This window comes from Cyprinus carpio, chromosome A19 (genome assembly GCF_018340385.1).
Source record: "Cyprinus carpio isolate SPL01 chromosome A19, ASM1834038v1, whole genome shotgun sequence".
Classification (NCBI taxonomy): Eukaryota; Metazoa; Chordata; class Actinopteri; order Cypriniformes; family Cyprinidae; genus Cyprinus; species Cyprinus carpio.
The window spans coordinates 12,655,807-12,672,301 of NC_056590.1; the positions used below are offsets into that span (position 1 = coordinate 12,655,807).

Consider the following 16,495-nt stretch of genomic DNA (forward strand, 5'->3'; position numbering starts at 1 on the left):
GTGTATTTTTTTTCATTAGCCTATGTCTTATGTAAAAACGATTGTTTTAAAAAATACAACAAAAATAAAAAAAATAATTAGGCTACGTCCATTCAATAATCATAACGTTCAATGAAAATTTAGAAAAAAAAAAAAATTGCTACAAAGTTTTAGATTAGGGGAAGAAGCACACAAGAGCAGACTCACAAGTGGTATCTGTAGTGCGGAATGGAAAAGATGAATAAATGAAAACCAATGCCTATATTCACGTTGGTAAAATGACGTCGAAAAATATATATACAGCTTTACCTTGTGTGCTCTCTTGTGAAAATAACCTAAGAGGCTCGTAGACTATCTGATTTACATTTAAACATCCAGCTTTTTCAGTGTTTTTTATATTATTATTATTATTTTTTTGTTGTTTAGGCTTTTTTTTTCACTTGAGGATTTGATTTCAACGCGTATGCTCTGATAAACTTAAATGTGCCTTAACTAAGAGCTTATGTGCTATTTTTTGGACTGTGTTTTATAATTGGAAACGGGTTTCTTATAGTTAGTTTCACTAAATGTTCCTCATAGGATTTTGTTTTACGTTCAGTATTCTTTGTTTTTCTTCCTTTTTTCTTTTGACATGTTTATCTTATTATTCAATATGTAGCCTATATATAGTTTTTCAAATAGCCTAAATAAAAAAACAAATAGCCTAATAACAAATATAGCAATAAAAAAAAAACAATCGAACTTTTGTCGCACTTCCAATGTATCTGATCTTGTAAAATAATTTATCTTTAAATAATTATATTTGTTCTCATAAGCTGTTTTTGTTGGAAATTACCGTTTTGATTTGTGCAAACAAATCTGAAATCTAGTCTTTAATGGGGCACAATAGGCTATATCTTGAAATACAAATTTTCATAAAAATCGTGATCATCAGCGGTCCATGGACTAATTTATAAGATTAACTAGTGTTATTACAAGCTGATGTAAAGGCAGAAGCAATACTTATTGGCTGTCCAGTGCTTGCAGAGTGATCATGTGATCCAATGCCAGAGAAGTGGGATTTAATACGAACTCCGCCTGTAATGGGACTGTATATCACCCTAGCTCGTAAAAACGACACCGATGATTCCTACTCAACAACTCAGCAGAATGAAAAAGTATATGAATTAGTATTAAACTGGAATGTCTTACAGTCATACGCAGCGCGCGCTAACTCCCTCCTCTTCAGCACTGGCCAAAAATGTTGCTTTGTGTACAATTTGTGGTCTATAGTACTACAGAGGGAAATAAATGACTGTTTCTAAAATGTTGCTTACACATGACATGGTCAAGCTGCGGCTCATCCGGGATTTTGAAAGGACTTGGACATCTCCCGCCCCAAATTCATATAGCTAAGCAAGCATAAACGGACCAAACCTTCCGGATGTTTATCTTCAAATTGGAACGTAAGGTATGACTTTCACGTTTATTTGAAACAGTTTGTTGTGTATCTGGTGTCGTGTCCTGCAACTATATCCATTAAACCACCGATGCAGCTGTTCATGTATGTGTGAAGTCTTAAACGTTTTTATGTCTGGGCTCTGTGGTAATAAATTAATTACTCGGTGTGTCTTAATTTAGAGGATCTCCTATGCGTATCTGGTTGCATAATTGATTTCTGTCGTTGTGTCCACTTCCAAGATTTATAGCATACCCTGTTAAAGAAACCATGGATACTGTTTCTTGTAACTACTGACAAAAATCTACTAGATCACAGTCATATAAACTTCCATAATGTAATAGGCTATAATACATTTATTAATAAAACCAAGAATAATTTTAATTAGTCATGAGCGATGACGTCGCCCTATAATAAACGTCACCACTGCATTAATAAAATGCAGTGCATGTCTCTCCTTGAAGCAATCGTGTAGATAAAAAAGAAATGCATAATACATTTAGACCTAGGCTATGTTTATATTTCGATAATTTTACCTCAGTATTGATAAGGTGCAAAGCCAAAATGACATTAACGGAAGACCCGCTGTGAACTGTCAGAAAGACTCAGGAAAACGTGAAAACTCGTACATTTGTGCATAGACTATTTAGATGTTTTGTAAACACGTTCAATAAGTCACATAATTCAAACAGCAACAACATGTCTTTATAACATCAGTATGAAGTATAAAGTATAAATTCTGGGAACATGATAAACTTAACACCCACAGTGGTGATGTGGACACAAAGAACACTGGTCGTATAATGACAGCTTTACAACTAGGCTAAATAATATAAAATCTTTTTCTCTTGTAATCCTATACACTCTTAATAGACTTAGCCTAGACTGCAAGTGTTAAACATACATTTTAAAGTAAAACATTGTGGTCCGTTTCTCCAATATAAATATTCGAATTTTCTATTTTCCTTTTTTTGAAGGAGAGTATAAATTATCTTCCACAATATTTATTATTAGCCTATGTGTAGCATTTTAAGCAATATTTATTTAATTCGGTATTTATGCGGTTAAATTAATAGCAGTATAATATAAATTCAACATCTGATGGAAAACAAGTTTAGTTATTTCACTGTAATGCGGATAAATCTATACATTTACTTTTCCTGTGAGCTCCTCTTGTAAAATGGCGCCTGGCTGCAAACATTTCTTTACCAGCCCCCGCCTCTGTCCTCTTCCCTAGAGAAGCTATAAATCTGTTGTTGTTTATGAAAATTTACTACTTTGCCGTACAACTTTATGAGCTGCAGCTAGCTTCTATTGGCTACCAGTTGGTCACGTGTTTTAAGGCCACATGAACGTTAACTTTTTATGTATGTGCACCCCTACCCAAAACAGAGCTGTATTCTTCTCCTGACCTTGCTTTGTCTAGTCTTCTTTTACCTCCGCTTTTGCACATTTCGTCTGTTGTTAATTTCTTGTCTTTTACTTTTGAGGTAGGCTACTATTCTACATTCGCTGCCATCGAACTGGGTATTCCATTGGCAGTAAAGAGAGGACTGTTCATCTTGTTTGGCACAAGCTTTCCGAAGAGCTGTGAAGTATTTTTCGTCACCAACCTCTGTTTCTTGCCTTCGTGGACCAACAGGCACACTGAACGGTAAGGACTCGGATTGTTTTGTAGGCTCTCGAACGATCTTTGATGTCATGTAATAGGCTACTGCACACAATTATTAGAACGTTTTAGATATTCACTTAGGTTTGTTTGTTGTTCTGGGTGGAGAGGTCGTCGTTGGTTGTCCACAAGATAGACTATGTCTACTGTTGTTCATTAAAAAATGAAGGCTGATTAATTAAAGATATTTGGAACAGATTTTACTGCGTAAGCAAAACAGTATTTGTATTTGAGGAAGTACCTCTGGGAGAGAGTTGTGCAATTCAGTATGTCGATGTAACAGTTTGTTGAATTTGAAGATGATATCCTAAGCATTCAGTGCATCACACTTCGGTTAAGGGAAGAGCTGTGGTGTCAGTGTGGTCCTTGTTTCAGAAAATTTTGATGCTTCGAGCAATAATAATATTGTCTTATATTTGTAATAAGGGTCTAGGTCATGTTTTTAGACTTAACAGATCATTGAAAAATACAGTCTTTTACCAAAAAGCTTCATATAATAAGTACGTGTACAATAAAAAGACAGACTATGTAGTCACCTGCAGGGCAACTGCAAAATTACACCTACACGTATTAGAGACTATAGGCCATATATGTACAATATGCGGTTGGTTTTACAGTGGGATTTTAACATTTCAATTAAAATTCCATTCCAATTTTTTAAATTTCATTTCATTTATTTGTTTATTTTTTTCAGCAAGCCGAGCGTAGAAATCTTCCAGAACGCTCTTAAGGTGACCTATAAGATGTTTAATTTATATGTAAAATCTATAAATACAAAGGAACACAATAAGAGCTGGGCATAATTATGTAGCTTTTCTGTGTTAATGACGAGTTAAATGGTTGTACATGAAAACCACCGCTAGGTGGTGATCTACCACTTTGCTGGCTGCACAAGCAGGATAAAGCTCGATTTTTGAAGCTAACCAATCAATGCAACAGATGCTGGAATGTGAAGTTAAACGGCAAGGAATAAGACCTGATCCTATAGATTCCAGATCCTTCAAAATGTTTACTTTTCCTAGCATTGACATTATACAGAAAATGGTCTTATCAGGTTTTTTGAAACTTCTACAAACCTCTTGGTATTGCAACAATGTCACAGTTTGCATGTTGAATTTCTGAAAATTAAGTGTTTATTTAATCTGTTTTGTTTAATCTAATGGAATGTATCCATTGTATAGACTGTTTGTCTCGTTCTGAACAGTCAATTTCTGTGAGTTTTGTTAATTTAGTTTTGTTAAGCCATGTGTGGGCTATAAACACAAAATATGTAAATAAGTTTACTTGTATTCGGTGTCATTAAATAGTTTTTTTTTTATGTTTGATTTTTATAACAACGTTTTCGCACCACATTTCACATTTAAACTGAAGAAGACTGGCAGAAAGCAGAATGAACGAAGCCCGGCCTCATGAAAATGCGAATCAATAGCACGATTTTAGGTTTCTACTTGGCGTGCTGTTTATACGCAGAAATTAACTTTGGCGTGCATGTAATACACACGTGTTTGACGTACAGATAATACGCACCTACCCCACACCCTAATCCTAAACATTGCATATCATATGTAGGCCAAAGTCAATTTCTGCGTATAGATATACGCCAAATAGAAACATAAACTCGTGGTATTGATACGCACATTCATGAGATCGGGTTATCTTACCGGAGCTGTCGGGTCTTCAGGTGCTGAACTAGGGCCGAAAATATCCAATATCTCCAGGACTCTAGCAGTGAATTAAATTTTTCCCACAGTTTCATTTGTTCAGACTATTTATTCATTAATTTATTTGCAACATTTCTTGTTTACTAAGTGCAATTTTATCAATATATTCCAGTTTACTTCAAACTAAAATGAGCTGTTTGTCAGATCAATTTAGGTTTTCGTTAATAAATGAACGTTTCTACATATTGCTTAGGTTGCCATGTCTGTTACAAAAAGTGTTTTTATTAAAAGTGTTTGACCAAGACCAGCTACTTTGTCGCGCTTAGTTCTTTTCATCATCATAACATTACATCAGATGCTGATTCCCCCCAATTCAAGGAAACGGGCACAACACAAGAAATAGTATGAAAGCTGTTTTTTCTGTAACCGTTTTATATTGCTTTAGAATTCAGAGACATTTTCTCTGTTGCTTTTAAAAACAGTAATTTACAAGTAAATGAACTTAAATCCTAAAGTAAGTTATAAGATATGGCAAGTGTTTTATGTTGTAGAGGGTCTCATTAATCGTTTCTTTTTGAAGACATAAATATTGAGAATTGAACTAAATCAAAAATTAAAAAAACAAAATCCTGTTTTCAAACCAAATAGGTAGGCTATTATGAGGAATTATTATGAGTATTTTAATTGGGTATGCAATACTTGAGAATCAATTAATTTATTTGATGTGTTCTTGTTGACTATTGTTTATTTCAAACATCTAGTTACGTGTGTTTTTGAATCTACTAAATCTGTTAGACAATCTGCTGCGCGTTTTGTGTGCAGGTCACGGCGCATCGTTTCAGAAGATACAATTTTTCTACTGCAGAGTCGTTACCCTTTGAATGACCCCATCGCGTGCTCGCCTCCAGTCTGATGGTATAGGTAGTCCCGCCTGTAACCAGAGGGTGGCGCGCCGCTACAATCTTGCAGAACACACAACAGCTAGTTCGGTGAAACTCTTGTTGCGCGTTCCCGTGTCCAAACAATTCCATCCTGATTTCCTGCTTACGCGTGAGTTTACCGCTGGAGGTCACAAAATAGGATTTACGACTGGTCAACAAAAACACGTGACTCTAAGCCTTACCCCATATTTGGGAGTCTACGTAAGGGAGCATTAAGTCTGTGTCTAACTCATTTCCATAATTCATCATAAATTGTGCAAGGGTGCAATAGATGCTCCAAACCATCAAGAGACACAAATCAAACACGCACGGTAGAATTGTTCTCTCCATAAAGGTAGTTGTAGTAACTAAAAATAATTATAAGATAACTGTCAATCAATGAGCTCATATTTTGGGAACTCATTTTGCGGTCACTATCCAAATGGCGCGGACTATCCCTTACATAACTATGGAGATCATAGCTCTAGTGGCCAATGCGGAGATTCTCCGGGCATGCATTCGGGCAGGTATGCTTTTGGTTACAATGGAATGGATCTTAGCACCGGGCGCTCTACCACCGGACACTTTCTCTCGTCTGGTGAGCGAACTCAAAGCTACACAGACAGTCCAGCTGCGACGCCTGTCCGGTACAATCAACCGGTTACCGCGAGCAGCGCTGAGATTTCCTCTGACCCTCTCCCCTGCCCATCCTTAGCCAACTCTCCTGTCAGCGAGCAGTCACACCGCGCCCTGAAAACCTCACTACCGAGCACCGCTGGCTCTGCGACCAACAGCATCGGGACGGTTCTCAGTCGCGAGGACGTTTCTAAAGCGTCCAGCACTATGGAGGAAGAAAAGCCACCGGGAAGTGCCCAGACAGCGGCACAGAATGTATCTGACGCGCCGCAGATTTATCCATGGATGCGAAAACTTCATATAAGTCATGGTAAACGGCAAAATTCTTTTTTTTTTTTTTTTCTGTTTGTCTTCTGAGTGTTGTAGTATGGTGTGAATGACCCCCTGTCAAATTTCACTCAAAATCAGTTTGGGACTTTTAATGCAAATACGGTTAGTTTACTTTGGTTTTGGACTGTTATATCGAAATATGGCACGGCCAGGTTAATGTCCTTCACTGGCTCCATCTCTCTTAAATAATAGAATAGATATTCTTTTATAAAAATGAAAGGACCTAATTATATTATTAATTGTCTTGTCGATTATCCAGTAATTCATTTTCCGTGGTATTAAATTAGTTAATAAAACTGATTTCATTTTAGATAATTTGAGGAAATTACCCGAATTAATTGTTATACTTTCTGTCCCTGAGAATGTCACGCATGCTTTGAGGTTGATGCATGTCCTTTCAACCATGTTTTAGGTCGTGCATTGCATAATATATATTACAGTGCATTAAAATTATAAAAAATAAAATACATTGTCACACTTTTGTGTATAACAGACAGTTTGACCGGACCGGAGGGGAAAAGGCCCAGGACAGCCTACACACGCTACCAGACACTTGAGCTTGAGAAGGAGTTCCACTTCAACCGGTACCTGACACGTCGCCGTCGTATTGAGATTGCACACACGCTCTGTCTCTCAGAGAGGCAAATCAAAATATGGTTTCAAAACCGCAGAATGAAATGGAAAAAGGACAACAAGTTGAAGAGTATGAATATGGCGGGTGCAGGAAGCGGATACCGGCAGTGAAAATGTATATATATGTTGTATATGTGCATATATAAATTAAATCTGTTAGTGTTTGAATGTATGTGTGTCTGTATGTGTGAATGTAGGTATGTGTGTATGTTTCCTTATTCTAAGTGTGTGTTCGACAAGGGGATGAAGACTTTGCCCATTTCACAAAAGAACTTTCCACTGGTCTTGAAAGAGTGAACGCCCTGAGTTGCGTCCTTGGTCAGAAAAAAAAAAATAAAACAAACACTTCCTCTCTGTGTCTTCATGTAATGTTGCGTATGTGGATAGATCATTGCATTGTCTTAGAAATGCCACATGAAGGTGTAAATTAATATAACACGTAGGCTATTGACGAAAAAAAAAAGTTTCTGAAAGGTGCATTTGGGTAAGTCAACCGGTGAAAATATTTGACATTTACCAAATGAATAACTTAAAATGTTTTTGTTATTGTTTTTTTTATGTATTTTGGTTTGTAAATATGAATTGATGTATTTTATGTATTTAAATTCGATATCAAATATCGATTGTATTTTATTTGTTGTGAAGTTGAAGCATAGAAGACCTGTTTTGTTCGTGTTGTGCTGTCATCTTTGTGTATTGATAAAATCGTCCCGTTCAGACTTGTCCGCATATTCGTCGTGTCCTCGTTTTTCTACTTGAATATGTTTGTGTTGTAAGTTTTCAAGTGTTGGGGGAAACGCGAATTATTTTCCTTCTCGTGAAATTTGAATGATAACTGGAAGTACAGAAAACAGTGTTGCCAACGATAAATGTAGTGTTCATAACAATAAAGTTTTCACTTTAAAATTTAGATCTCAGTGTTTTGTCAGGTGTTTTGTGTGTGTGTGTGTGTGTGTGTGTAATGACAGACGTAAAGTCAAATCTACCACATAAGCGTTTGATTATTAATGTGAGGGTGAGTAGCCTATTAGTAGTCATAAAACTGCAAAATACCATTTATTGTATACCATACTTTATGCACGGTATTGTTTCAATTCTAGATTGTATAGAACAATTTCCTCTTTTATGTAAAAGTTTGTTTAAGTGGTTCAACAGGTATGAGACGCGCTGTAATCACTATTTTACTCACCCGTCGTGGAAGGGCACTTATGGTCCCCCTTGCCAACTTCTCAACATAAGTGTGCGTCCACGCCCACTTTCGTCCACTTTTCTCTTCTTTGAAAATCTGTACAGGGTTTTGAGCGGCAAACTTTACTAGACCCTTTACCATTCTGGATCCGTGACATTGGCGGGTAAGATAAATAATGAGGTTTGGTCCAGGAATTAGATCGTAAAATTCACCCGGAGCGAGACGGCAGATAGGCTCGCTGGCCATAAAACAGTCACGTGGTGGCAATTAAAGTCTGTTTTATGGTTTTGGGGAGTCGACACTATATCGCATATAAAGTTTAATCGCACTGACGTGGAGCTTCGTTCTCTTTCTCTGCAGACCGCTGAGGTGTTCTTTGACTGGATCCACAGCTGCTACTGACAAACCAGTTAGCTATGGATTGGAAACACGTCGACCGAATTCACTCGGGTGGACGAGGGTCAGCTCTTGGTAAGTTCGAGTTGGTTTGTTTCGGGTTTTCACTGCTGTTGAGAGACAAAATTTTCTTTAGGCCCTTGGTGAAACAATGAGCAGAAAATAAATGCGCTAATGTTCCAACTACGTTAATTAGGGCTTGTATTAAGCGTTGGCTTGTCCGGTGTACTGACAAATAATGCTACCCATCAGATTATGCTACCAACACTGTATTTATCCTACAGTAAGGGTAGGTTTAGGATTGGGGTAGGTGTACATGTTAATAAAGCCTCACATTTTATTAATATCATGCTGGAAGCAAAATCTGATAGGTAGCACTTTTCGCTATCGAATTATGCTACCAACACCGGCAGATGGTTGGTGGGGGGCACTGCTCTTTGACTGTAATTGCTTCCTTCCTATACTGTAATATTCGCTGCCCTTTGTATCTATGCATTAAATAATGATTTTTAAAAGACGTTTTGATGTTAGTTTTTATACTTTTGGTAGATGTTGATGCAGCAATTCGCACCAGCCAGAACTGCCTAAAAGTTTTGAGAGAAAGGATAGGAAGAATCTATCTATCTATATGTCTGTCTGTCGAATTCCATATGAAAAAATGTTTTTCCTCTGTTATCAATATATTTTTATACGCTCAATATCTATCAGAGTATAGATCATTTGTTAATATTTCTGCACATTTTGACCAAGTGGCAATTTTGTGACTTGAAATCTGATACAACCGAGTAATTATTAATCACAAACATATTCAAGCACCACTAATGCTTAGCAACACTGTAGTTATCATAACCATCAATGCTGTTTTAACTTAAAGGCACTCTTAAAAATAAAGGTGCTTCAAAAGGTTCTTTACAGCAATGCTATAGAAGAACCATTTTTGGTTCCACAAAGAACCATTTAGTCAAAGGTTATTTAAAGAACCATCTCTTTCTTACCTTTTTATAATCTGAAGACCCTTCTTTCACCACAAAGAACCTTTTGTGAAACAGAAAGGTTCTTCAGATGTTAAAGGTTCTTTATAGAACCATTTAGACAAAAAGGTTCTTCTATGGCATCATGAAACACTTTTATTAAAAAATATAAACGTTGATGCAACACAAAGATGTTTTTGCTTGCCCTTATTTGAGGAAATGCGCATAAAACATCCGCATACTTAAATTGAAGTGTGAGAGCGAGTGGGAGAGAGACAGGATTCGATAGACAATGAAGGAGGGACTGAAGAAAAATGTCTTCTCTCCTGGTTCACCGTGAGGTCAGCGGCGGCAGGAAGATGAATGTGCACACGCCGTAAACCACCAGCAGAGCTCGCTTTTGGCCAAGTTCAGTGTCACCCGCATTGGCGCCCCTTCTCCCTATAAGGATAGAAATGACAGAAAGAAAAAGAATAATAACTCCCGCATTCACCTTTAATTGCAGGGACTCTCGGTAGAATAGAAATGGTTTACAAATCTGGGTGCAGCATGGATATCAGCAGAACGAAATTGATGGCTACAGCAGGACAAGCTGTTTGGAGATATAAAGGTTGTTTGATAAGATATTAATAGTTTTGGCCTAATATTAGTGGTCATTATAAATGGAAAATATAAAAGATGTATGGGGAAAACAATAGCATAGAAAAGAATAAAAGAGAGAGAAAAAGGGAGAAAGAAAGTTGATGAGCTTGAAGGCTCGTTTTTGTCCATCTGTTTATTTGTGCTTGTTTGTCTGAGAGAGAGAGAGAGCGAGATTGTAAAGGTAGGGGGAGGGCCGGGGTCAAAAGTTTACAGCAGAACAAGTAGCTGTCATCTGTTCTTGTAGAGCGCAGTGCCACTTTTATAATGGCACAAAAGATGGAATAGCTGTGAATCCCGTGAGTTCTGGTCTAACCTCGCGATGAACTCTGCAAGCTGGGTGACCCTGGGTTAGCATCCCCAAGAGACTACCTCCTACGCCTATGCCAGAGATTGAGTATTCAGGTTTTATTAAGGGGTCTGATCGGTGAATTCCCTTTGAATAAATCCCATTTGATGACCATAAGTTCGACGGGACATTTGCATTTAGGATTGATAATATTTCCGCAATTAACATTTCTTTAGTTCTGAAGATAAGTTTTTCCCCCATGTTGTAGCATCTTAAAAACTAAACATTCGTTGATTTTAACAGAAGAAAACAGAAAAGAAAAAACTATAAAAGGAAAATATGCTGTCTAGCATTATTTACTGGTAAATCAGGACTAAACGAGGCCGGTATAGAGACGGTTTGTAATAAAATAATTTGGATTACAAATAATTGTATGTAATACTCCTCACTTTGGGACAAATCTCGTTTTAAACATGCACAGAACCATCGACGCCAATATATATATATATATATATATATATATATATATATATATATATATATATATATATATATATATATATATATATATTAAATTCTCTCTCTTTATTTTTGCGAATACAAACATTTAAAAAAATAAATAATCAAATTTGCATATTTTCATTGGATAAATTAACTGTTTATTTCTGTTAAATATAGCCTACATTTTTTTATTCTTTAAAGAATGCATAAATCTGAAGAATAATTTTTCCATACAGAAAACTTGAACTACAACCGGCATTATAAATAGGCTAAATCTAAATCACACACATTTGTGTCCATAAAATTTGTTTAATATAAGTAATTTCGAATAATTTTTGTTCAAGGTTGTATATTCGTTTAGACAGTTTGATTCACGGGTTTACAGAAGACGCGATGACTTGAAATGGCCGTATTCCTTTTTTATAGGAGACCGGAGCTATAGTTGCTACACTGGGAAACACGACGGTTGTAGGCTAGCTCTGTATTAAGATTATGAGTCAAAAGTCAAATTGCAGAAATGCTCGCGATTTGAAATTATTTTAATTTTATATGTTAGTTTCAGCCAAATGCAGTTCAAATTAAGAGTAAACTGGAATATTTATTTTAAAATCATATCCTCAAATGAAAGTGCAATATCATTGTATTTTTTAAAAGCAGTTGGGTCAATTTAAAACGATAGGACTACACTGGGTTAAATTAAATGTAAGAACAAAAGTATTTATTAAAAATAATAATAATAATAATAATAATAAAACAGGTCGGTTCAGGATGCCCGTATGTTTTAAATGGTGTAATTTTATACAATCTGCTGGCGAAATTTAAGTTACCTTTTATATTTTTCTTGTTGCAATAAACTGTCTACTAATTAATCGGTTTCATGTTTAAGCCTCTTTATAGCCAATTTATCAGCAGTTATTTTTTCTCATTTTCGCTTCTTCAATTGACTTTCAATGTGAGATAGCGTTGGTAATATTTACTGGAATAAAAATGTGACAACTAGCCCCAGTCTCCCCTATTTATGTTTTATCCATATTATTACTTGAAGAACACTTTTAGATGTGAGTTTTAAATATCCAAAATCAGGGTTTTCTTTCATCTGATCTTGTGATGAATTGTTAGTTTTACTTGTATTAAATATGTAAACATTGCAGTGTGTTTAATTTTAGGCCTCCAGTTTTGTACACAAAGGAGAGAGAAGTATATAATGAATAACAGACGACATGGCATTATTTTATATGGGCCTCAGAAAACTAAAGCCTTGGCTTAGAGATTTGTGTTTAAACCCTTCGCTTAAAAGACTTTTCGTTAGCAATTTTAATTTATCAAGAAGTGAAATCCAATAATTAAACAACATTCTAATAACACTTTTTATTAGTAGTAGACATATATGCCGACACACACACACACACACACACAAACACACACACACACAAACACATACTTATCCGACCTCCAGAAGGACCCTGTTCCCTGAGGGGATAAACGAAGTCCAAGTCCGGGGTAAAAGCAAGGTCACTGCGTCTAACAAATATGAAAATGTCACCTTTTCAGAGGGCACGCCTTGTTGTTTAACAAAGACTGTCAATGAACAAGATTAATAAGAAGCGAAATGGACATTGAGTCACTGAGAGGTCAAGCCGAAGTTATCTCTGTGTGGCTATTAAAGAAAGTCAGAGCGGTTCCGAAGCTTTCGAACCGCATGTGACTCACATAGTTTAGTTAATACCAACTTGAAGCTCGCGTGGATACTTAAACAGGAGTTTTCAGTTCAGGGTGTCTATTGATTCACAATATGGAAATGTTAAGGATAAAGAAACATTACATGGGAACTACCTGTCGCGCGAAGGATGTGTCATTACTTTGGTTTATCTGGGCAGGGAACCAGGCATATAAGCTTCAGGGTCAGGGACAATATTTTGCTCACGAACTCACACAAGGTAGGCCTTCTGAGTTATATTTTAGTGTTATAAATACTGCTAAACAAGTCCAAAAGGAATAAGACAAAGTTATGGAATTAAGTCTGTCTGTGTTGTGCATTAAACAGAAAATGAGAAATAGTAGAAACAATATGTATTGTCTTTACTTAAAAAAGAAGGATGTTGTTATAGAGATATTTCAACATCATAAACGTGTCATTGCAGTCTTTATTATGACTATTCTGAATCTTTTTTATTACCATGTAAGCACTATCAATACTTATATAATTGCATAAAGATTGTTATGTATTTCAGTAAACTAAAAAGACAACTGCAATCAACAATTAGAGGCTGCCTGCAAACTATAATAGTGCAAGTCGTCCTAAATACAAATTCTGAGTTTGTTTTGGTCTACTTTTATTTGATTAGAGTAGAAGACGAAATACAGTGGATCTAAGCCACTGTGCAGAACATAAAAGGTGACATGAGGTCCAGTTCAATTTAACTGGACATTTAAAAACATTTTAAAAAGCCAACATATTTCATTATGGAGTTTCTGATAGACAATAAGGAATGCCACATTTCTTTATAAAATACTTTTTTTAATGTGTTTTTGCTTTTGCTGAAGACGTGAGATTTTTCTTACTAATTCAGTAATTATAATAATTAAAAAGATACGAATCAAAAGATGCAAATGTGTGTAACTAAAAGGCTCATGTAGCATCCTTTCGTTGTTCTTGACTACACATGTTTGGGTCACTAATGTTGAGCAAATCTAACTGACGGTCTTTCTACTATTTCTTTGACGATGTCAGTGGTAGAACCCCTAAAACTAAGTCTGTTTATTGTGTTTGTTACAATTGTTACAAAAGACGTGTGAAATTATTGGTTGATGCGGTTGCTGACATGAAAATAGTCTTTGTGCTATTCATTAACAGGTGCATACTTAGTCTCTGAGTATACTGATACAGTTGCTTTTGTTAAGGTGGTCGTGGGCCTTCTTGAAGTTTCTTTCGAGAAACCTATAGAAATTTGAAAGTCCCTGGAGGGTACAAAACTGCAGGTCGTGGTACACAACAAACGAGATTTTTTTTGTACATTTATCATCAGAAAAGGCATTAACACTAGAAGGGGATGCTTTTGTGATAAATCACGTTCTTTATTGCACTCAGTTGTTGATCACTGTATTATCTGTATATAATGCATATTAACATTGCTACATATTGTACATTCAGTCAGCTGCTTCGTTTTCTATGCGATGTATATGGTAGCTATATCGAATTAATTTCTGATATATTTTGATTCGATAACAAAAACAGACGCATTGACCGCTCGAACACATTTTTGCTGTGCTGATGCCTGGCCTGCTATTGGTGCTTGTTTACACGATGCCCACAGGAGGCGCTGATTGGTCGCATTTCTCACGTGACCGACCAACTTTGTACATTTGACAGAGGAGTAGGTGGGTTTTGGAGAGATCAGAAAAACGACAGCACGATAAAAATTAGAATTGTTGCACTTTTCAAATTAATGATCATGAGTTCTTACTTGATCAATTCAAATTACATCGAACCTTCTTTCCCACCCTGCGAGGAATATCAGCAGAATGGATACATGCCCGTGTCCTCTGATTATTATGAGCGGCCGAAAGACGCGGGCTTCCCCCATCACGAGGAGGCATCATACCCGCGATCAAACTACCAAGAGCCGAGCTATGATTACGGTAATGTGTCAACCAACGGCCTCAACGATTTCACCGACCGTCATCACGCGCAACCTCAATCCGTTCCGCAGAATCATGGACCCCGCCTCACCACAGAGAGCTGTGCTGGTTCAACTGCGAACAAGGATTGTAGCCTCGTGTCAGAGGCTCTCCCAGGCGCACAGAAGGGTAAAGAGCCGGTGGTGTATCCCTGGATGAAAAAAGTCCATGTTAATACCGGTAAGTAATATGCACGGGTAATAAAAGCTCTAGGAGCCCTGTGGAGGGCGTTCGTCGTAAGGCATGTAGGGATCATGTTGGAATTGCTCATTTAGAGGATTTACTGCCATCGAAATGAAGTCCCGGTGATTAGGAGTTCTCGCACATTTTATTTCCCTCGATGTTCCACACGGCCCATTTGCGTTTGTTTCTTTTAACTCAAAAGAAAGTTTATCGTTGATCAAGTTAGCACCAAACAGGCCTTTTAATTTAGTTATTTTCCATGTTGGAGTGCTACCAAATTAGTTACATCAAGACTGCGTATAAATGGAATCTTGTCGTCGGAGAACGACGCATGCCCATTGTTTCATACTCTGCTCATTTAGTAGGCTATTCTTCAAAATGTTTAGCAAGTGTACTAATTATCCGACATCTCACCAATACCTGAGAATGTCAATAACACCTGCTTGGTTATGTGTTTGTGTGTTTAGTGACCGCCAGCTACTCTGGAGGAGTGCCCAAGAGGTCTCGCACCGCCTACACGCGCCAGCAGGCTCTTGAGCTTGAGAAAGAGTTCCACTTTAACCGATATCTGACTCGACGTCGACGAGTGGAGATAGCGCACACTATGTGTCTTTCTGAGCGTCAGGTGAAAATCTGGTTTCAGAACCGCCGCATGAAATGGAAGAAGGACCACAAGCTGCCTAATACAAAGATCCGCTCCTCGAGCTCTGCGCCCTCCAACCATCACATGAAAACGGACGCCACTCAGCAGCAGCAAACACTGCTTCCAACGCCTTGTCCCTCGAACCTATAGTGCTAGAAGCAAATCGGCACAGACGGAACTGAACAAGAACGAAGAACACATAGCAGTATTAGGATCGGAACTTCACAGGGTTACTTTTTATTCAGTGTCCGATGAGGCAACTTAACCGCGTCTTCTCAACCTCTTGCTCCACTCTAATTTGAGCTGGAAATCACATCCTTCCTGTAAAAATCGTTTTTTTCCCCCACTCTCGCTCGTTCTCTCTCTTAAAGGAACAATAGTAGAATGTACTTTAACTTGGACATTGGATCGTTACGTTGTCTGTCTTTAACCGAGACATAGCGAGTCTTGTTTGTGAAGATCTGCGCTAGTTACGCCTGTACAAATTGACATTTTAACTTGAAGGCACAAGTATAGGAACAATCTTCCTGGAGTAGTTATCTTATTTGTCTTAGTCCTATATTTTAGAGTATTGTTAAGTGTATTTACCTCATCAAAGCTGTGAATATTCGTGTATTTGTTTATTTGTATATTGGTGAATGATGTCAAGTTGTTTTAGTAAGCCTGTATGCAAGTAATTATAGGCTGCCCATGGAAATAATAAAAAAATGACTTTATTGTGCATTATCCATTTAGTTTAA

General features: G+C 37.0%; 3 protein-coding genes across 5 annotated transcripts in view; all 3 read left to right on the forward strand.

Annotated features, from left to right (window-relative positions):
- Positions 1–801: 801 nt before the first annotated feature.
- The window catches only part of LOC109112316 (homeobox protein Hox-A3a-like), a 28,859-nt gene continuing 13,165 nt past the window's right edge, over positions 802–16,495 (forward strand). The window contains exons 1-3 of one of the 3 annotated variants that reach the window (XM_042776576.1): positions 802–1,429; positions 2,912–3,071; positions 8,816–8,926. The gene's annotated coding sequence lies outside the window, so the exon portion shown is untranslated. Of the gene's footprint in view, positions 1,430–2,487; positions 3,072–8,809; positions 8,927–16,495 lie in introns of those variants that run through there. The other 2 variants (XM_042776575.1, XM_042776580.1) reach the window with 2 other exon arrangements.
- On the forward strand, positions 3,081–7,748 carry LOC109111785 (homeobox protein Hox-A5a-like). The gene is made up of 2 exons (XM_042776581.1): positions 3,081–6,613; positions 7,127–7,748. Exons 1-2 carry the CDS (start codon positions 6,067–6,069, stop codon positions 7,375–7,377), a joined length of 798 nt encoding a protein of 265 aa, XP_042632515.1. The 5' UTR covers positions 3,081–6,066; the 3' UTR covers positions 7,378–7,748.
- LOC109112317 (homeobox protein Hox-A4a) lies at positions 13,258–16,476 on the forward strand. The gene is made up of 2 exons (XM_019125273.2): positions 13,258–15,109; positions 15,580–16,476. The coding sequence occupies exons 1-2, from the start codon at positions 14,698–14,700 to the stop codon at positions 15,903–15,905; spliced, it is 738 nt and encodes a 245-aa protein (XP_018980818.2). The 5' UTR covers positions 13,258–14,697; the 3' UTR covers positions 15,906–16,476.

Bases quoted from the DNA above. Each gene is read 5' to 3' on its own strand.
- LOC109111785 (XM_042776581.1), top strand. From the start codon at position 6,067: ATGAGCTCATATTTTGGGAACTCATTTTGCGGTCACTATCCAAATGGC. The intron at 6,614-7,126 runs GTAAACGGCAAA...TGTGTATAACAG, and splicing joins AAAACTTCATATAAGTCATG to ACAGTTTGACCGGACCGGAG.
- LOC109112317 (XM_019125273.2), top strand. From the start codon at position 14,698: ATGATCATGAGTTCTTACTTGATCAATTCAAATTACATCGAACCTTCT. The intron at 15,110-15,579 runs GTAAGTAATATG...TTGTGTGTTTAG, and splicing joins AAAAGTCCATGTTAATACCG to TGACCGCCAGCTACTCTGGA.